The following is a 22,078-nucleotide window of genomic DNA, read 5'->3' as shown; positions in this document are numbered from 1 at the left end:
CAACCCTCAGTTTGTTTCCTGAGATTAAGAATTCCTCATATCAGTGAAATCATATGATACATGTCTTTTTCTGATTGACTTATTTTGCTTAGCATAATACCCTCTAGTTCCATTCACATCATTGCAAATGGCAAGATTTCGTGGGGGCTTTTTTTGATGGCTGCATAATATTCCATCATATATATATACCATATCTTCTTTATCCATTCATCTGTCGATGGACATCTTGGCTCTTTCCATAGTTTGGCTATTGTGGACATTGCTGCTATAAACATTGGGGTACACGTACCCCTTCGGATCCCTACATTTGTATCTTTGGGGTAAATACCCAGTAGTGCAATTGCTGGGTCGTATGGTAGCTCTATTTTCAACTTTTTGAGGAACCTCCATACTGTTTTCCAGAATGGCTGCACAAGCTTGCATTCCCACCAACAGTGTAGGAGGGTGCCCCTTTCTCCACATCCTTGCCAACATCTGTCGTTTCCTGACTTGTTAATTTTAGCCATTCTGACTGGTGTGAGGTGGTATCTCCTTGAGGTTTGGATTTGGATTTCCCTGATGCCGAGCGATGTTGAGCACTTCATGTGTCTGTTGGCCATTTGGACATCATCTTTGGAAAAATGTCTGTTCATGTCTTCTGCCCATTTCTTGATTGGATTATTTGTTCTCTGGGTGTTGAGTTTGATAAGTTCTTTATAGATTTTAGATACTAACCCTTTATCTGATATGTCATTTGCAAATATCTTCTCCCATTCTTTCGGTTGTCTTTTGGTTTTGTTGACTGTTTTTACTGTGCAAAAGCTTTTTATCTTGATGAAGTCCCAATAGTTCATTTTTGCCCTTGCTTCCCCTGCCTTTGGTGATGTTTCTAGGAAATTGCTGCGGCTGAGGTCGAAGAGGTTGCTGCCTGTGTTCTGCTTTAGGATTTTGATGGACTCCTGTCTCACATTGAGGTCTTTCAACCATTTGGAGTCTATTTTTGTGTGTGGTGTAAGGAAATGGTCCAGTTTCGTTCTTCTGCATTTGGCTGTCCAGTTTTCCCAACACCATTTGTTGAAGAGACTGTCTTTTTTCCATTGGACATTCTTTCCTGCTTTGTCAAAGATTAGTTGACCATAGAGTTGAGGGTCCATTTCTGGGCTCTCTATTCTGTTCCATTGATCGATGTGTCTGTTTTTGTGCCAGTACCATACTGTCTTGTTGATGACAGCTTTGTAATAGAGCTTGAAGTCCGGAATTGTGATGCCGCCAGCTTTGCTTTTCTTTTTCAAGATTCCTCTGGCTATTCGGAGTCTTTTCTGGTTCCATACAAATTTTAGGATTATTTGTTCCATTTCTTTGAAAAAAGTGGATGGTATTTTGATAGGGATTGCATTAAAATGTAGATTGCTCTAGGTAGCATTGACATCATCACAATATTTGTTCTTCCAGTCCATGACTATGGAACGTTTTTCCATTTCTTTGTGTCTTCCTCAATTTCTTTCATGAGTATTTTATAGTTTTCTGAGTACAGATCCTTTGCCTCTTTGGTTAGATTTATTCCTAGGTATCTTATGGTTTTGGGTGCAATTGTAAATGGGATCGACTCCTTAATTTTTCTTTCTTCTGTCTTGTTGTTGTTGTATAGGAATGCCACTGATTTCTGTGCATTGATTTTATATCCTGCCACTTGACTGAATTCCTGCATGAGTTCTAGCAGTTTTGGGGTAGAGTCTTTTGGGTTTTCCACATAAAGTATCATATCATCTGCAAACAGTGAGATTTGACTTCTTCTTTGCCAATTTGGGTGCCTTTGATTTCTTTTTGTTGTCTGATTGCTGTGGCTAGGACTTCTAATACTATGTTAAATAGCAGTGGTGATAGTGGTAGATATGTCCCTATTTTTTATTTCAAATGGGTTATTTTGTAAAATAGTCCTAATTAGACACAACCTTTATATGATTTGCACTTGAATAGACCTTCTTTCTCAAATCTGTTTCATTGTGTTTAGTGAACAGTTTTCAGTTATCTCTGACTATGTTAATTGGGTACATATTCCTTTCAGTGTCAACACATTTCTGGACTTTTGGATATTATTTTCCTTTGCAGTTCATAAATTAAGCGGATGGACAGGATTTTAAGAATCGCATCATATCTAACTTCATATTGCCCATTTTATAGCCTGAAAGAGCTTTGTAATCTTTCAGCATATTCATGAATTGAAGGACAGTCAGTTCAAAGCACAGAACATTGGAAACAGATTCATGCAAAATTTATCTTCAACGGCAAAGAGAAATAATAGAACTATTTTACTTCACAGGACTATATTAAGCAAGAGCAAATAAAATAACACAGAGCAATATAAAATTTCAATGTTTGACATGTTATTTTTTTGGATTCTGTTGTAAAGCATTAGATTGCCAGCAATAAGTGGGAAAAGAAATTTTTTAAAGATACCTACTGTCGTGTAGCTAAATTTTTATTCTAATTATCTTTTACATTAGAATCTCAAACTGTTTTAGAATGAAAACCTGACTTAAGGTTAATTCACTGTGCATTTTAATTATTTTTATTAATATCAGTTATTACAAGATATGAAAAGCCTTTTAGAAGGAATATTTTTAAATATCAAATGGATGTTGATGATCTCAGGAAAATTTTTCCAACAGTATAACATCTGTATGCTTTTTGGCACCGTCTTTTCAAATTCTAATGATAGTTTTAGAACTGTTTGAAAGGATATATATCGTTTCGTATTTTAGCATTGGCCATTGAAATTAGTCCTTTTACTTTCAAACAGCTTAAAATGTATTTGGGAAATAAATGTTTACTTTGCACTGGTGTTCTGAAGCATCTAAAAACTCTTTGAAGGGAAGTTTTAAGTTTATTTTGGCACCTCAAAAGTATGGTTCACCGGATAAAGTTCTTTTTTACATAAAAGACCTGTTTTAAGTGATCTTGGTTTTGAGAGGCATTCGAGATCTATCATTTCATAGTATCTGAGGGTTGTGCATTGAATTAGTGTTCCTCATACTGCATACACTAACTGCGTTACTCTAGAATTTATTTTGAGCTGGTGGATGGATTAGTGATATAAAACCTAGAGTAAGAGCCCCCCAAATTCAATAATCCATTTTGAAATAAATGAATAGACATGTTTTTAGGAAATCTAAATAGATACAATTTGAAGGGGAAAAAAAATAAGCCAATATTCCACGTTCTTCGCTTTAGTCCAAACCCAACCAGCTGAAGACTCTCACTCTGATATCCTTTAGCCATGGCTTTCTTTGTGCATGAACAGATTCTAAGGCTCCGAGTAGAATACCCCTATCTTTTTGCCGGCACAGTTTGTTTCCATTTTTCCATTTTAAAGACATATTGCCTGCACCGTAATAAATGTTATTACCTAAAGAAAATGCACCAAAATATGTTTTTTTCTCTGCATTATTTCATTTCAGTAATATTTAATACAGTTTTAAATTCTACTTTCTTTAATAAGAACATTTTTATATTAATGTGAACTCTATAAACTCAAATTTTAATACCTACAAAATTCATTAGCTAAAATTGCCTTAGATAACTATCTCCCATAACTAGTCATTTGCTTTGCAAATGACTTTTCACCATTTTAGGAAATAGTCTTAAGATCAACTTCTTAGTACAAAAAGCACTTTGGCCTTGACTTACATTCTTATAGTTCACTCATCGATTTCTTTACCAATACCAAATACGCACTCACTGTTGCTGAGTAGTCCAATGATGAGTGCTTTCTGCTTTTAGAGGATTCACTGTTCATCTAGTAGGCATCAGCTAATAAAATCACTGTACAGAGTGATATGGGAAGATGTAGAAATCATTCCAGGGATATGCATAGGTGCAAAGGCACTGAGGTTTGTGAGAATGCTTATTTCTAGGGTGCAAAATATGAGGATCAAGGAGTGGGAGATACTTTGACCATTTTCTACTTTTTTATAGAGAGAAGCTAGTGCATGAAGATTCCTGAGTGTTATGCTAGCACTCGAGTTAAATTTGTCTTGAAAGTTATGGGGTCCCATTAAACTATTTATGTGCATGGGAATGATAAGGTTAGGTTGGGTTATATATTGGGTGTTGTAAACAATACAAAATAAAAATATTTTCATTTAAAAAAGATGAAATAGTCATTTTAATATTAAGCCCAAGCCCTGAGGGAAAATTTTTATAGAAATGTCAAAAAATGGCTAAGAATTAAATGGCGTGCACAATTTTGGATGTTGTTCAATTTAAAAAACAATGAATCATGGGTCACTACATCAAAAACTAATGATGTATTGAATGGCAACTAACATAACATAATAAAAAAATAAATAAATAAATGTATGCTTAAAAAAAAAAAAACCTTACATATTTCTAAGAAGTGCTCAGGGAAAAACCCTTCGTCCTCAGTAAAATACACTTATTTTTGGTTCACTTACTTGCTGGCCATTGTTAGTTCGATAACAAATAAATAAATAATTTGAGAGAAAATTATGAAGACGAATGAACATATGTAGTCTCAGTCTTATAGAGGTTCACAAGTTTATTTAAAAGTTTGGAGCATCCAGTAAGATAGAGAGAATTTCAATAATGTATATTGAAACACTGAACACACTCCCAAGAACAGGTTTCCATATTTATGATGCCAGTTCTAGAAATGTGATCTACATGGATAGAACATACTTTTATTAAAAATATCCAACACACAAAAATAGACTCCAAATGGTTGAAAGACCTCAATGTGAGACAGGAGTCCATCAAAATCCTAAAGGAGAACACAGGCAGCAACCTCTTCGACCTCAGCCGCAGCAACTTCTTCCTAGAAACATCACCAAAGGCAAGGGAAGCAAGGGCAAAAATGAACTATTGGGACTTCATCAAGATAAAAAGCTTTTGCAAAGCAAAGGAAACAGTCAACAAAACCAAAAGACAACTGACAGAATGGGAGAAGATATTTGCAAATGACATATCAGATAAAGGGCTAGTATCCAAAATCTATAAAGAACTTATCAAACTCAACACCAAAAGAACAAAGAATCCAATCAAGAAATGGGCAGAAGACATGAACAGACATTTTTCCAAAGAAGACATCCAAATGGCCAACAGACACATGAAAAAGTGTTCAATATCGCTCGGCATCAGGGAAATCCAAATCAAAACCTCAATGAGATACCACCTCACACCAGTCAGAATGGCTAAAATTAACAAGTCAGGAAATGACAGATGTTGGCGGGGATGCGGAGAAAGGGGAACCCTCCTCCACTGTTGGTGGGAATGCAAGCTGGTGCAGCCACTCTGGAAAACAGTATGGAGGTTCCTCAAAAAGTTGAAAATAGAGCTACCATATGATCCAGCAATTGCACTACTGGGTATTTACCCCAAAGATACAAAAGTAGGGACCCGAAAGGCTACGTGCACCCCGATGTTTATAGCAGCAATGTCCACAATAGCCAAACTGTGGAAAGAGCCAAGATGTCCATCAACAGATGAATGGATAAAGAAGATGTGGTATATATATACAATGGAATATTATGCAGCCATCAAAAGGAATGAGATCTTGCCATTTGCAACGACGTGGATGGAACTGGAGGGTATTATGCTGAGCGAAATAAGTCAAACAGAGAAAGACATGTATCATATGACCTCACTGATATGAGGAATTCTTAATCTCAGGAAACAAACTGAGGGTTGCTGGAGTGGGGGGTGGGGTGGGAGGGATGGGGTGACTGGGTGATGGACACTGGGGAGGGTATGTGTTCTGGTAAGCGCTGTGAATTGTGCAAGACTGTTGAATCTCAGATCTGTACCTCTGAAACAAATAATGCAATATATGTTAAGAAAGAAAAAAAGAAGAAGAAGAATGTAGCAGGAGGGGAAGAATGAAGGGGGGGAAATCGGAGGGGGAGAAGAACCATGAGAAACAATGGACTCTGAAAAACAAACTGAGGGTTCTAGAGGGGAGGGGGTTGGGAGGATGGGTTAGCCTGGTGATGGGTATTGAGGAGGGCATGTTCTGCATGGAGCACTGGGTGTTATGCACAAACAATGAATCATGGAACACTATATCTAAAACTAATGATGTAATGTATGGGGATTAACATAACAATAAAAAAAATTTAAATTAAAAAAAAAATATCCATTTCATGGGGTTAAACACAGAGCCTAGAAAAAAATATCAGCTTATATCTGAGAGTGGAAAAGAAGGCACCCGATCTAATATCTAGTCTTTGTTAAGTATCTTCAGAGAACAAAGAAAGAGTCAATACATAAAAATTACCGTTCGTTTTCAGATTTTGCCCACACTCGGTAATGAGACCAATTGCATAATGGTTATGTTCTTATATTCCTAGTTGTATTCAGAACATCGAAACTGATTTCCCCAATGCTGATTTAATAGGAATGAGCCAGAGGTGAAGTTAATTGCCGTAAAGCAAGTAATCCACTGTCAACAGCTTGCAGCTACTCGTGGTTCAGGCAGGAAGCCTGTTACTTCATCACTTTCTGCCCGTCCCTAGGTTCCACAGTATTGGATGCATTGTTAATACTGCTATTAGATGCTAGAATGGAAATTTCCTGTGTTGGCTGGAACATAAAAATATATAAAAGAAAAAAGTCAAACAATAACATTTCCATATGGCTTTAAGATCTAGTTGTATTTTCATAGGCATGGTGTGCCTGGAGCTGAGCAATAGATTTCTTCCCCCCAATTGTTGTTTTTGTTCAATGAAATTTTTAAAAAGTAGGGCCAAGCTTATCCTATCTGCCAAAACATGTATGATGTGAGCTTCCTTGCTACACTGTGGTTGGAGAAGTCCCAATTCACAATCCCATGCCTCTCTACTTTCTTAGAACACCAAGGTGATCCCTGAAATGACACAGGTATCTCTGTCTCTTGATATATCAACACTTACACTTAAAGGATATTTTTCAAGAGCTTAATATGTTAGCTCTAGGGGAGTATAACTAAAATTATGTATTTTCTGAAGAAAGAAAAAAAATGCCGTATAATTAGCCCTGAGTTATTTACCTCATAGCTACATATATGTTCAGCAAAAGTTCTCTGGATAATGTCTGTTAGTCATTTTTTTCGTATTGTAGTTGGCAGAAAGCCACTATTTAAATTACTTTAGGCAACTCCATCTATAATGCAAAAGAGTGTCTTATGAATTTGAAGGCTTTAAATTAGATTTTAAAGCTAACATTTAGATTTAATGAGAGTAACCTGCATGTTAATCCTGCTTTAAAGTAGGCATCATTGTAATGTAGAAGTTGTACTCACATATGTTAGCATTGTACAGAATCTGCACAATATCTATTTAGTATGAGCATCAGGTCATAAAGGAGCACCTGGAGCATAGGAAACTAGGAGGAAGTTAACCACAACCCCCTTGTCCCAATTTTTTTACGCTTAGGTAACTAATTACCTTGTGAGGCCAGTTTTCTCTGTGAAAGAATGAACATAAGCCTTTTCTGCTTTTTTTGCAGTTTATTTGAAAATTGAAGTTGGTAGGTATTGAACACTTGTTATGAGTAAATCTAATGCCACACTCCCCCCTTCTTTACCTACCAGAGAATAGCCTGAGCAGCCCCAAAGCATTTACCCCAGGCGTGAAATGTTGTCTCTTCTCTACCAGATCCCATCAGCTCACCTGACCGTGTGAGGGGCACAGGGCAGGCTTAGCGGACTTCTGAGCGGAGATGTTCATTCACGTTGCAACTGGCCATAGAGTCCTGCAGTTCAGCCCACGTTTTATTTGCCAAGCTGGGAAAAGACCTTTTACCTGCCTGGCACTCTGTTGTCTGCATTGTGCTCCCATAGAATAAGTCGCATTGCACCAGACCTGGAATTCTCCAGATAAGGCATAATTGGCCAACATTGTGCTGCCTGTACTAGGACATAAAACTGAAGATAAAACTAAATGATTTCAATAACATGATATGCAATAATCATAGATATAATTGTTAGTTACTACACACACACACACACATACACACACGGCAGGGGAGAGAGAGAGGTGAGAGAGGTAGTCATTTTTTTGTAGACTAAAAATTGTCCTGGGACTGTGCTCAGTGTTGTTGAGAGGGAAAGGAAGGAAAGATCCTAAACCTATACCTGTTCTTCTGCCTTCTCTTGGGCCACCCTGTTGCCTCTCCCCATCCCCCATTCAGGTCAGAGATACTCAAAAATTATTCAAAGTAGCTCTCTCTCTACATTCTTTCTTTCCTTCTTTCTTGACACCAGCCTTCCCTCTCTGTTAATTAAATGACATAGTGACCTCTCTGCCACCAGCCCAGGCATATTTGGCACGACCAGCATGAATGCTCTGTTTCCTAATTATCACTGCATGACAGTCATCGGACCCTAACTAATGGCCTTGCAGTAGAGACCCAGAAGACTTGTGATTATTTTCTTAATCCTTTGTGACCCATCTGGCTTTAAAATTGTTGGTTGATTTAATTACTTCATAATGTCAAACAATCAGTTAAATTAGATTATGAAATCTTATATAGATATTTAGACTTTTGTAGAGAAAGAGAATTAACACGTGTCTAGTAGGCTCTTTAGGTGCAAGAAGAAATAATGAAAATCTTGTCAAGTAAGTGTGCTTATAAGGGCCCAGATAAAAATAAATACACCATACAAGTGGTCATTTTTACCTCCTGTAATCAGACTTTATCCTAACAGAGAAAGGAGAAAAGCAATTCTTCTGAAATCTGGTGAAAAATACAGGAGTCCCATGGCTTTTCTTAGAGAACGTCACAATAAACAGGGAATGAGGATTTCAAGAATTCCTCATTGCTCTAGGATACCTTCATCAGAGACAGTAAGAATAAAGTTCTGAGTTATACTGAAAACAAGCTTGCTTTCCATAACTTACTACATAGCACTGATGGTGTATAGCCAAATGATAAAATATGCATGCGTGTTTATGTGCTTTCATGAAGACATACAGGTTGTTTGCAAATTACAGCTTTCCACCACTTAATGCTAAAAGATGGCATAGTCCTTACTAACGAATCTTTAATTAATGTCTTGGCACCTTATGCTGCCACAATCCCTTGGGAATATAAAACTTGCTATTTAATTTCTTTTGTTTAAAGATTTATTTATTTATTTGAGAGAGAGAGCACTCACACATGTGCCAGCTGGGGGAGGGGCAGAGGGAGAGGGAAGAGAGAATCTCCGGCAGATTCTGTGCTGAGCATGGAGCCTGACTCGGGGCTTGATCCCATGACCCAGATCATGACCCTGAAATCAAGAGTCAGACACTCAACCGACCGAGCCACCCAGACGCCCTGCCATGTAATTTCTAATGAGGAAAAAAGTAACCTTTATCTTCCTTAAGCCTAGAGATGCATTTTTATGTAAATGATAAATCATATCTTCATCGATCTAACTTAAAATTCCTTTTGAAGTCTGAAAATTACAAACCTATACACACCTCCTAAGTCATTTACATAAAGGCCTATAATTTCTTTACGTTTGTTTGCTCTTTTCAGGAGAAAGGAAGACAACGGTGTCTTGCACAAAAATCATGAACAAAAACATCAGCATCGTGGACAACAAGAAGTGCAAATACTTAAGCAAGCCTGAACCACAGATCCGCAAGTGCCATGAGCAGCCGTGCCAAACAAGGTAACCGAGTCCCACCACTTGTGAAAACTCCGTGTGGCCCCTAGATTACTAACGCTTAAAACATACTCAAAATATCAACAAAATCACTTTTTCCTAAAGACAGTGCAAAGGAATATGTACCAAAATGTAGGGTTTTAAACAGGCAAGGTCTAGGAAAGGCAGATCATTGCCTGAATGGAAAGAGTATTAAAGCAGCAAGGCTAGGATTTCCCTCAACTTTCACTGTATTCTCCACAGTGTGAAAACAACTAAGTGGGACGGACGACGTGTAATTAAAATTATGTGGTCATCTGTTGGTCACTTCTTCAAAAATCTGGTTATGAGTTGAATTTAGCTATTTGTTCTTGAATTCTCTGAAATGATGTGTTAGAACTTGCCAAAGATGATATAAACCAAAGCAGGACTGGCCGGGACCCAGTCCCTCACAGGACACCAGGGACAGTGTGGTCCTCCTGGTTCCCCAGGCTGCCTCCTCACTTCCTCTCCCAGAGCTCCCCCAATCTGACTGCCCGATTCCTGACCTCTGCTCGCTGGATCCCTGCACTGGGTCCTAGTTACCAAACAGTCAGCTGTTTTGGTCTCCTGTGACTTCCCCAGTGAGGATGAGGCAACAAAGTCGGCAAAAACCTCTTGAGTAGGAAATAAGACAGTGATGCTGAGCAGCTGAAAGTGGTGTAGAAAGAGGACTATGCCTTAATAACCCTCAGAGACGAGGAGCCCGAGTCTAATTTGGGAGTGAGCTAGCAGCAAGGCTGTTTGGAGCAGTTCCCATTATAGGGCTCCTTGAAAATCCATGTGCTTTCATATAAAAATTAATGGGCTTAAGTGGGACTGACCCCTGGTGTCAAAGGTCCTAAAAGCTTTCAGAGATAGAATGATAAAAAAAGTGTGAGGCTGCAGTGATTCCTCTGGAATACAGGGACAGGGACATCTGTTGGGTCTTGACACTCAGAGATCTGTTGAGGCTCAATGAATGAGGGTGTAGTTAGTTGTGAGTTCCTAGGGAGCTGCAGAGATTGATCGCCCCTCCCACTGGCTCCTGCACTATGTGAATTTACAGGTCCTGCATCTCAGATATGCAAAGAATCTGTGGCTTTGTAGTGGTCTGTAACTAATAGAATATTCTTCCTGACCCTCCACTACAGTAAGTATGGAGGGAGGAGAAACAAAGTTGCCAATTAACTATATTTAAACCTCTCTGTCTTAATCTCTTTGGGAATTAGTGTCATCCAGGCTAATGCTCAGTTCTTCTGGCTTCCCTGTTCCGCCCCCCGCCCCCTTCCCCTACCTCTGATGTAGCACTGATCCTGAGTTCCCTCTGTTTCTGGCTTACTGCCAAACTCAGTTATGAAGCCCTTCAGATCCAGCTCATGCTATGTTAATGAGAGCTTAAAAGAATTTGGAAAATCCTTTCTTCCCCTACAATGCTGAAATTTCAAGGTTTGTTTTTCTGTAGATTTGGTGTATTTAAGGTGACAAAAGCTGATTATCAACTTTTCCTTTCCTTTGCATTCCTGCTCTAATATTCTTGTCCTTCCCCAACCCCCAAGGAAAATTAGGCTTCTAAGGAATAGGACAGAAGAATGAGACGTAAAAGGATGTGCAAAAAGATAAAAGCACATTAATATACTCTCAGTACCTGGCTCTCTGCTTTTCAGGGTAACTTCATAAGTAGAGGAACTAATTAAGCTTTTTTCTGAGGCAATGTAGTAATCAACAGGAAAATTGACCGAGGGGAATTATTGTTACCTGCAGTCGGGTCTTTGACTCCCTTCCGTTCAGTGCTGGACAGATAGAAAAGCAGAATTTTTGGCCTTTGCCCTGTCAGCTAGAGAACTTGGATCATTTTTGTTATTACCATTCATAAGAATTATCTTTTTCTTTATCTCTTTTAATATATATTAAAATGCTAATTTATCTTGTGTTAAATTATTTGCTAAAATATTTCAAAACACCATTTGTTTCATATACCATATAACTTTTCCATTTGGAGGAAAGAGCACTGGCTTTTTCTGATTTATCAGGAATTCTTGGAGGAGTTGGATTTGAGGACTAGAGCATATTTGTCACTTCCTAAGTTGGTCTGTAAAGGATCAGAATGTACAATACACACCATTTATTGTTCATTCACTGACCTCAGCTATCTTGGGGGAAAATGCCTTGCTAATGACTTGGTAAAATGAATAGTTTTAAAAGGTCACTACACTTCTGAGTGAGAAATTTTTGCAGCTGGACACTGCATGTCTATTTTGTTAGAGATTATTATCTTCCTTCTCTTGGAAAAGGAGTCAATATATTGCAAACCACCAAGAAGTAATGTCAGTGAGGTTAACCAAAATACTGAAAAGTAAGAAATGGACATGAGCAATTATTGGGGGTCATAGTAGGAAAACTTTCTGTGACTTACTGGCATAGCATAACCTTCGTTCCAATTTCCATTTCCATTTATTGAAAAGGTCACTAAATAGACTGGTGGAACCCTATGTGCCAAATATAAAATATATCAATGTAATAGTAAATAACTTTGGAAGAAGGAATCTTAAAGATAAGGAAATGGGATAATTCCAAACTAGATTAATTCTAAAATACAAAGAGCTTTATTAGAATGTGTTTTACATTCTAATTCTTATTTTTGAGCAGCTTTCACAAGGAATGGAAAAAATAACTTTTGGGGCACCTGGATGGCTCAGTGGGTTAAACGTCCCATTCTTGGTTTCTGCTCAGGTCATGATCTCAGGTCATGATCTCAGGGTGGTGAGATGGAGCCCCACATTGGGCTCCGTGTTCAGCTCCCAGTCTGCTTGGGACTCTCTCCCTGTCCCCTCCCTGCCCCCCAGCTCGTGCTTGCATGCGCTCGCTCTCTCTCTCTCTCAAATAAATAAATAAATAAAATTTTTTCTTTTTTTTCTAAAGATTTTATTTATTTGACAGAGATAGCGAGAGCAGGAACTCAAGCAGGGGGAGTGGGAAAGGGAGAAGCAGGCCTCCCTTCGAGCAGGGAGCCCAATGTGGGGCTCGATTCCAAGACCCTGGGATCATGACCTGAGCCAAAGGCAGACACTCAATGACTGAGCCACCCAGGCACCCCATAAATAAAATATTTTTTAAAAAAGAAAAAGTAACTTTTATCATTATACTGAGGATCTCTAAAAATGTATTTTATTTAAAAAATATGAGATTCCATGAAATTGCAAATACTTCTTTATTTTATTTTATTTTATTTTATTTTATTATGTTAGTCACCATACAATACATCATTAGTTTTTGATGTAGTGTTCCATGATTCATTGTTTTCGTATAACACCCAGTGCTCCATGCAATACGTGCCCTCCTTAATACCCATCACCAGGCTAACCCATCCCCACTCCACCCCCTCCCCTCTAAAGCCCTCAGTTTGTTTCTCGAGTCCAGTCTCTCATGGTTCGTCTCCCCCTCCGGTTTCCCCCCCTTCATTTTTCCCTTCCTTCTCCTAATGTCCTCCATGCTATTCCTTATGTTCCACAAATAAGTGAAACCATATGATAATTCACTTTCTCTGCTTGACTTATTTCACTTAGCATTATCTCCTCCAGTCCCATCCATGTTGATGTAAAAGTTGGATTCATCCTTTCTGATGGCTGAGTCATATTCCATTGTATATATGGACCACATCTTCTTTATCCATTCATCTGTTGAAGGGCATTTTGGCTCTTTCCACAGTTTGGCTATTGCGGACATTGCTGCTATGAACCTTGGGGTGCATATGGCCCTTCTTTTCACTACATCTGTGTCTTTGGGGTAAATACCCAGGAGTGCAATTGCTGGGTCATAGGGTAGCTCTATTTTTAATTTTTTGAGGAACCTCCACACTGTTTTCCAAAGTGGCTGTACCAACTTGCATTCCCACCAACAGTGTAAGAGGGCTCCCCTTTCTCCACAACCTCTCCAACATTTGTTGTTTCTTGCCTTGTCAATTTTTGCCATTCTAACTGGTGTAAGGTGGTATCTCAATGTGGTTTTGATTTGAATTTCCCTGATGGCTAATGATGATGAACATTTTTTCATGTGTCTGTTAGCCATTTGTATGTCTTCTTTGGAGAAGTGTCTGTTCATGTCTTCTGCCCATTTTTTGACTTGACTGTTTGTTTTTTGGGGTGTTGAGTTTGAGAAGTTCTTTATAGATCTTGGAAATCAGCCCTTTGTCTGTAGTGTCATTTGCAAATATCTTCTCCCATTCTGTGGGTTGCCTCTTTGTTTTGTTGACTGTTTCCTTCGCTGTGCAGAAGGTTTTTATCTTGATGAAGTCCCAAATACTTCTCTTTTTGGTTGTGTCTTCTTGGTTCCATAATTGGAGGGAAAGGGAAAGGTACAAAAATGGGTTTAAATTGTGCTTATAACCTGTGTATCTTCATGTAGAAAGATGAATCAGAAACTAAATAAATTTAGAAGATAAATACTTTAGGAAAAATCCACTAGGGGACTCCCAAGCAAAATGGTAGATCTGCATCATACTTGATAGACCAGCAGACAAGAACTTTGTTAGAGGCAGTACTGGAATGCAAATATTACCGGGATTTTTTTTTTCCTTTTCAGAAATAGAAGCATAGAATCATTTTGAATTAAACCATTGTACAGATGAGAAAACTAGATTGCATTAGATGTGACTTTCCAAACTTTGGATCATTGCCAGGAGCATTTGGGCTTAAGTAAATTTGGAAGAATTGATGCTATTTCTGTAAAACAGAAATGTTTTGAAATGAGGCTGTAGATGTTTAATTTGAGAAATGTTTAATGACAAGTTATTGTATGCAATGTGTTATGGATGCAAAGAAGAATAAGACATTGATCTCTGCCTTTAAAGAGTTTTCATGGAACACTTCATCAAAAACTAATGATGTAATGTATGGTAATTAACATAACATAATAAAATTTAAAAAAAAAGAGTTTATATACTAATGAGGAAAAGAAGGGCAAATTTTGTAGGGAGGGTGTGAACCCTTCCACTTCCCTAGGGAATATCTAACAAATGCTGTATGAGTGCCACAAGCCAGGTACCAGAGGGCAAAGGAGAGCACAATCTTTGTGGGTTGGATGGAGAAACCCTTTTAGGAGGAAGGGACTTGGAGCTGGCTGTCAAGGATCCAGGCAGTGGATGCTCCATAAACAGGTACAATGTGGTGAAAATAGAAAGTGTTTGAGGAGCAAGCTGAGCATATGGTTTTTTTCCAAACAAATGAGAGATGAAGCTAGAGAAATGAGTAAGTATAAATTACTTATAAATATACTGTCATATATAGAGTATATACTATATACTGAGTCCCTATTGTATGTCAGACAGTATAATAATAAACACTTTTACAAATGACAAAATGGAAACTTAACAGCTATGAGTATTGTTTCAAGAATGTGCACAACTAGTAAGGAACCCAAAATTAAGCTCGGGACTTCTCACTGCCCTGCACTGTGCTGAAATTGGATTGTGCAGGTAGTTTGGGGTGGACTTAGATCCCCCTATAGGGTTGACCTAATAATGGGAAATGCAGAGAAGGTCTTACTGACAAGAATCAACAAATTTCATGAATCACTTTTCTGGCACAAGCCTTGGTTCTTCCTGAAATAAATTTGGGGAGGTGTTTAAATTAGTGGTCCTTAGGCTATATCCCAACTCATTGGAAATGGAAGTGCCGGAGATATGTATCACTGCCCTGATGATTGTTTGAGAAAAGAATGTCCATCTAGGTGTTAAAATGCCTATGTATTGGCAGAATCACTGAATCGGTGAAATCCAAGAAAAAGATTTGGAGTTCTTGAGGACCTCTAAAATGAGGTCACTTTGTGTTTAGCCCTCTGAGTCCGCACCTCCAGTGTCTGGGATTACATGGCAATACATAGAAGCCAGCCTAAAGAAGTCCACGTAGCTTTATCCGGAGGATGTGGCCCAGACACAGAATCTTGTTGCAGGCCATTGTTGATGTACTAACGATTGCTTCCCCCACATAAAAGGGTATCCTCAGTGACAGGGCTCTGTTACCTTGCTCATATCTGTGTTTGTCTCATGGTGAGATCATCTACAGCCTCATTTCAATTGCTGACTCTACAACCTTGTGACCCTTGGTAAGTTGCTAAATCTCCCCTTACCTTGGTTTCCCTTTCTGTAAAAGGCTGTGATAGTTGTAGCACCCAACACATGGAGTTAATTGTGAAGATTTAAAACACAAAGAATAGGAATAACTCATGTATGTTAGCAGTTACGTACTTATTGGGTATCTCAGTGTGGCCAATGTGATAAGCAGTAACAGGCAAAGCATGTAGTATGGCGTGGACAGAATCTCAGTCTTTGAGATTCTAAGACAGACATTAGAAATACAGAGAACTCAAAATGATAGAAAGCACAGGTGTTTTAGACAAAACTATATAAAAAAAAAGGGTAAAAGTCACTGTGCAACAATTCTTAACTCCAGACATGTCAAAACACACAATGGGTTGATATCTTTTGATTTCAGTGGTTCTTGCTTTACTTTTAGATGGATGATGACAGAATGGACTCCCTGTTCACGAACTTGTGGAAAAGGGATGCAGAGCAGACAAGTGGCTTGTACCCAACAACTGAGCAACGGGACTCTGACCAGAGCCCGGGAGAGGGACTGCGCCGGGCCCAAGCCTGCCTCTGCCCAGCGCTGCGAGGGCCAGGACTGCATGACCGTGTGGGAGGCAGGAGTGTGGTCTGAGGTACGCTGCACACCCCTGCCCCTTCCCGTGTCCTTGCTCTCCTCTGACTCTCAGCTTGTGTGAAGTCATGAGCTGTCACATTCAGAATCTCTGTGCACAGCAGTGTCAATACCATCTCTTCATTTTTCTGATAATAAAAGGAATATATGGGGCGCCTGGGTGGCTCAGTCGGTGCAGCGTCTGCCTTCAGCTCAGGTCATGATCCCAGGGTCCTGGGATCGAGTCCCGCATTGGGCTCCCTGCTCGGCGAGGAGTCTGCTTCTCCCTCTCCCTCTGAGCTCTCTCTCACTTTCTCAAATAAATACATCAGATCTTTATTAAAAAAATAAATAAAAATAAATAAAAGGAATATACTCATTACATATAATTTTGCAAACAGGAAAATAGTTATTTACACTTCATCCAGTCAATATTGTAATATAAGAACATATTATATGTACATTTTAGAATGCTGCTATTTCATTTATATACCATGAGTATACCCTTTAGTGGACATTAATGTTAATACACATTTGATTCACCATCTATTCCTGAACATTTAAAAGGGAAAGGAGAAAGGACATTAACATTTAACAATCATCTCCTGTAAGCAAGGACTCTGTTTTTATTATTTCTTATTTAGGATATTGTTTATATTTAGTCACCAATCCAAGAAGGTTAATAGTTTCATCATTTTATAATAGAGCTCAGGGAAGTTTACCCAAATCCTATGTAAGTGGGAGAACTGGGATTTGAACCCAGTGCTATCACACTCACTGCATCACACACCCATTAGCATGTCGTGTGCCAAGTACGGGTGTGTTCCATGCCCAGCTGTATGCTTTCTTTTCTATTATCATGATGTATATCTGTGCATCATAATCAACACCAGTCATTACTTAGATTTTCTAGCTGCTCTGAAGCATTTTAGGTGAGCAGGGGGCCCCATGCACACACACCCACACACACACTCACACTTACACACCCATACACGTGGGCAGACACATGCACACCCAGAGCAAAATCATTCATATGCTTAATCTCAGACTATTAGCGTATAAAACTGACAAGTGGAAAATGCTAGATTACAATGAGTAGCCAATCTTTTGAAAATAAGGATAAAGTGGCTTAGATAATAAGGTTTGGGGATATTCATTTAACCCAACCCCTCTCCCCGCCTCAAAGTACATTAGCAAGTAGCATGACTTTCTTTTTTTTTTAACTTTTAATATTTCTTTCTTTTTTTCTTTTATTATGTTATGTTAATCACAATACATTACATCATTAGTTTTTGATGTAGTGTTCCATGATTCATTGTTTGTGCATAACACCCAGTGCTCCATGCAGAACGTGCCCTCTTTAATACCCATCACCAGGCTAACCCATCCTCCCACCCCCTCCCCTCTAGAACCCTCAGTTTGTTTCTCAGAGTCCATAGTCTCTCATGGTTCATCTCCCCTTCCAATTTCCCCCCCTTCATTTTTCCCTTCCTGCTATCTTCCTCCTTTTTTTTTTTTTTTTTAAACATATAATGTATTATTTGTTTCAGAGGTACAGGTCTGTGATTCAACAGTCTTACACAATTCACAGCGCTCACCATAGCACATACCCTCCCCAATGTCTATCACCCAGCCAGCCCATCCCTCCCACCCCCCACCACTCCAGCAACCCTCAGTTTGTTTCCTGAGATTAAGAATTCCTCATATTGGGGCACCTGGGTGGCTCGGTTAAGCGACTGCCTTCGGCTCAGGTCGTGATCCTGGAGTCCCAGGATCGAGTCCCGCATCGGGCTCCCTGCTCAGCAGGGAGTCTGCTTCTCCCTCTGACCCTCCTCCTTCTCATGCTCTCTCTCTATCATTCTCTTTTTCTCTCAATAAATAAATAAAAATCTTTAAAAAAAAAAAAAAGAATTCCTGATATCAGTGAGGTCATATGATACATGTCTTTCTCTGATTGACATTTCGCTCAGCATAATACCCTCCAGTTCTATCCACATCATTGCAAATGGCAAGATTTCATTCCTTTTCATGGCTGCATAATATTCCACTGTGTGTGTATATATACATATATATATATATTACCACATCTTCTTTATCCATTCATCTGTAGATGGACATCTTGGCTCTTTCCATAGTTTGGCTATTGTGGACATTGCTGCTATAAACATCGGGGTGCGTGTACCCCTTCAGATCCCTATATTTGTATCTTTGGGGTAAATACCCAGTAGTGCAATTGCTGGGTCGTATGGTAGCTCTATTTTCAACTTTTTGAGGAACCTCCATACTGTTTTCCAGAGTGGCTGCACCAGCTTGCATTCCCACCAACAGTGGAGGAGGGTGCCCCTTTCTCCGCATCCCCGCCAACATCTGTCATTTCCTGACTTGTTAATTTAACCATTCTGACTGGTGTGAGGTGGTATCTCATTGAAGTTTTGATTTGGATTTCCCTGATGCCGAGCGATGTTGAGCACTTTTTCATGTGTCTGTTGGCCATTTGGATATCACTGGAAAAATGTCTGTTCATGTCTTCTGCCCATTTCTTGATTGGATTCTTTGTTCTTGGGGTGTTGAGTTTGATAAGTTCTTTATAGATTTTGGATACTAGCACTTTATCTGATATGTCATTTGCAAATATCTTCTCCCATTTTGTCGGTTGTCTTTTGGTTTTGTTGACTGTTTCCTTTGCTGTGCAAAAGCTTTTTATCTTGATGAAGTCCCAATAGTTCATTTTGCCCTTGCTTCCCTTGCCTTTGGTGATGTTTCTAGGAAGAAGTTGCTGCAGCTGAGGTCGAAGAGGTTGCTGCCTGTGTTCTCCTTTAGGATTTTGATGGACTCCTGTCTTACATTGAGGTCTTTCAAACATTTTGAGTCTATTTTTGTGTGTGGTGTAAGGAAATGGTCCAGTTTCATTCTTCTGCATGTGGCTGTCCAGTTTTCCCAACACCATTTGTTGAAGAGACTGTCTTTTTTCCATTGGGCATTCTTTCCTGCTTTGTCGAAGATTAGTTGATCATAGAGTTGAGGGTCCATTTCTGGGCTCTCTATTCTGTTCCATTGATCGATGTGTCTGTTTCTGTGCCAGTCCCATACTGTCTTGAGGCTTACAGCTTTGTAACAGAGCTGGAAGTCCAGAATTGTGATGCCACCAGCTTTGCTTTCCTTTTTCAACATTCCTCTGACTATTTGGGGTCTGGTTCCATACAAATTTTAGGATTATTTGTTCCATTTTTTGGAAAAAAGTTGATGGTATTTTGATAGATATTACATTGAATGTGTAGATTGCTCTAGGTAGCATTGACATCTTCACAATATTTGTTCTTCCAATCCATGAGCATGGAACATTTTTCCATTTCTTTGTGCCTTCCTCAATTTCTTTCATGAGTATTCTATAGTTTTCTGAGTACCGATCCTTTGCCTCTTTGGTTAGATTTATTCCTAGGTATCTTATGGTTTGGGGTGCAATTGTAAATGGGATCGACTCCTTCATTTCTCTTTCTTCTGTCTTGGTGGTGGTGTATAGGAATGCCACTGATTTCTGTGCATTGATTTTATATCCTGCCACTTTACTGAATTCCTGTATGAGTTCTAGCAGTTTTGGGGTGGAGTCTTTTGGGTTTTCCACATAAAGTATCATATCATCTGCAAAGAGTGAGAGTTTGACTTCTTCTTTGCCAATTTGGATGCCTTTTATTTCTTTCTGTCGTCTGATTGCTGTGGCTAGGACTTCTAATACTATGTTGAATAGCAGTGGTGATAGTGGACATCCCTGCTGTGTTCCTGACCTTATGGGGAAAGCTCTAAGTTTTTCCCCATTGAGAATGATATTTGCTGTGGGTTTTTCATAGATGGCTTTTATGATATTGAAGTATGTACCCTCTATCCCTATACTCTGAAGAGTTTTGATCAAGAAAGGATGCTGTACTTTGTGAAATGTTTTTTTCTGCATCTATTGAGAGGATCATATGGTTCTTGTTCTTTCTTTTATTAATGTATCACATTGATTGATTTGTGGATGTTGAACCAACCTTGCAACCCAGGGATAAATCCCACTTGGTCTGGTGAATAATCTTTTTAATGTACTGTTGGATCCTATTGGCTAGTATTTTGGTGAGAATTTTTGCATCCATGTTCATCAAGGATATTGGTCTGTAATTCTCCTTTTTGATGGAGTCTTTGTCTGGTTTTGGGATCAAGGTAATGCTGGCCTCATCAAATGAGTTTGGAAGTTTTCCTTCCATTTCTATTTTTTGGAACAGTTTCAGAACAATAGGTATTAATTCTTCTTTAAATTTTTGGTAGAATTCCCCTGAGAAGCCATCTGGCCCTGGGCTTTTGTTTGTTGGGAGATTTTTGATGACTGCTTCAGTTTCCTTAGTGGTTATAAGTCTGTTCATGTTTTCTATTTCTTCCTGGTTCAGTTTTGGTAGTTGATACATCTCTAGGAATGCATCCAATTCTTCCAGAGTATCTGATTTGCTGGCATATAGTTGCTCATAATATGTTCTTATAATTGTTTGTATTTCTTTGGTATTGGTTGTGATCTCTCCTCTTTCATTCATGATTTTATTTATTTGGGTCGTTTCTCTTTTCTTTTTGATAAGTCTGGCCAAGGGTTTATCAATCTTGTTAATTCTTTCAAAGAACCAGCTCCTGGTTTCATTGATCTGTTCTACTGTTGTTTTGGTTTCTATTTCATTGATTTCTGCTCTGATCTTTATAATTTCTCTTCTCCTGCTGGGTTTAGGCTTTATTTGCTGTTTTTTCTCTAGCTCCTTTAGGTGTAGGGTTAGGTTGTGTATTTGAGACCTTTCTTGTTTCTTGAGAAAGGCTTGTATTGCTATATACTTTCCTCTTAGGACTGCCTTTGCTGTATCCCAAAGCTTTTGAACAGTTGTGTTTTCATTTTCATTTGTTTCCATGAATTTTTTAAATTCTTCTTTAATTTCCTGGTTGACCCCTTCATTCTTCAGTAGGATGCTCTTTAGCCTCCATGTATTTGAGTTCTTTCCGACCTTCCTCTTGTGATTGAGTTCTAGTTTCAAAGCATTGTGGTCTGAAAATATGCAGGGAATGATCCCAGTCTTTTGGTACCAGTTGAGACCTGATTTGTGACCTAGGATGTGATCTATTCTGGAGAATGTTCCATGGGCACTAGAGAAGAATGTGTATTCCGTTGCTTTGGGTTGGAATGTTCTGAATATATCTGTGAAGTCCATCTTGTCCATTGTGTCATTTAAAGTCTTTATTTCCTTGTTGATCTTTTGCTTAGATGATCTGTCCATTTCAGTGAGGGGGGTGTTAAAGTCCCCTCCACTAAAGTTATCGATGTGTTTCTTTGCTTTTATTATTAATTGGCTTACATAATTGGCTGTTCCCATGTTAGGGGCAGAGATATTTACAATTTTAGATCTTCTTGTTGGATAGACCCTTTAAATATGATATAGTGTCCTTCCTGATCTCTTATTATAGTCTTTGGTTTAAAATCTAATTTGTCTGATATAAGGATTGTCACCCCAGCTTTCTTTTGGTGTCCATTAGCATGGTAAATGGTTTTCCACCCCCTCACTTTCAATCTGAGGGTGTCTTTGGGTCTAAAATTAGTCTCTTGCAGACAGCATATTGATGGGTCTTGTTTTTTAATCCAATCTGATAGCCTGTGTCTTTTGATTGGGGCACTTAGCCCATTTACATTCAGGGTAACTATTGAAAGATATGAATTTAGTGCCATTGTATTGCCTGTAAGGTGACTGTTAATGTATAT

At 38.8% G+C, this 22,078-nt stretch overlaps 1 protein-coding gene across 1 annotated transcript in view; it reads left to right on the top strand.

Moving 5' to 3' along the window:
- Positions 1-22,078, top strand: part of ADAMTS19 (ADAM metallopeptidase with thrombospondin type 1 motif 19) — a 250,382-nt gene that overhangs the window by 204,741 nt on the left and 23,563 nt on the right. Inside the window, exons 19-20 of the mRNA XM_032425158.1 lie at positions 9,496-9,631; positions 16,135-16,339. Coding sequence (XP_032281049.1) covers positions 9,496-9,631; positions 16,135-16,339 — 341 coding nt within the window. The remainder of the gene's footprint in view (positions 1-9,495; positions 9,632-16,134; positions 16,340-22,078) is intronic.

The sequence above is a fragment of the Phoca vitulina genome, unplaced genomic scaffold (genome assembly GCF_004348235.1).
Source record: "Phoca vitulina isolate PV1807 unplaced genomic scaffold, GSC_HSeal_1.0 scaffold32, whole genome shotgun sequence".
NCBI lineage: Eukaryota > Metazoa > Chordata > Mammalia > Carnivora > Phocidae > Phoca > Phoca vitulina.
The sequence above is the reverse complement of the archived record's forward strand: the minus strand, read 5'-3'. Positions and strand labels throughout refer to the sequence as shown.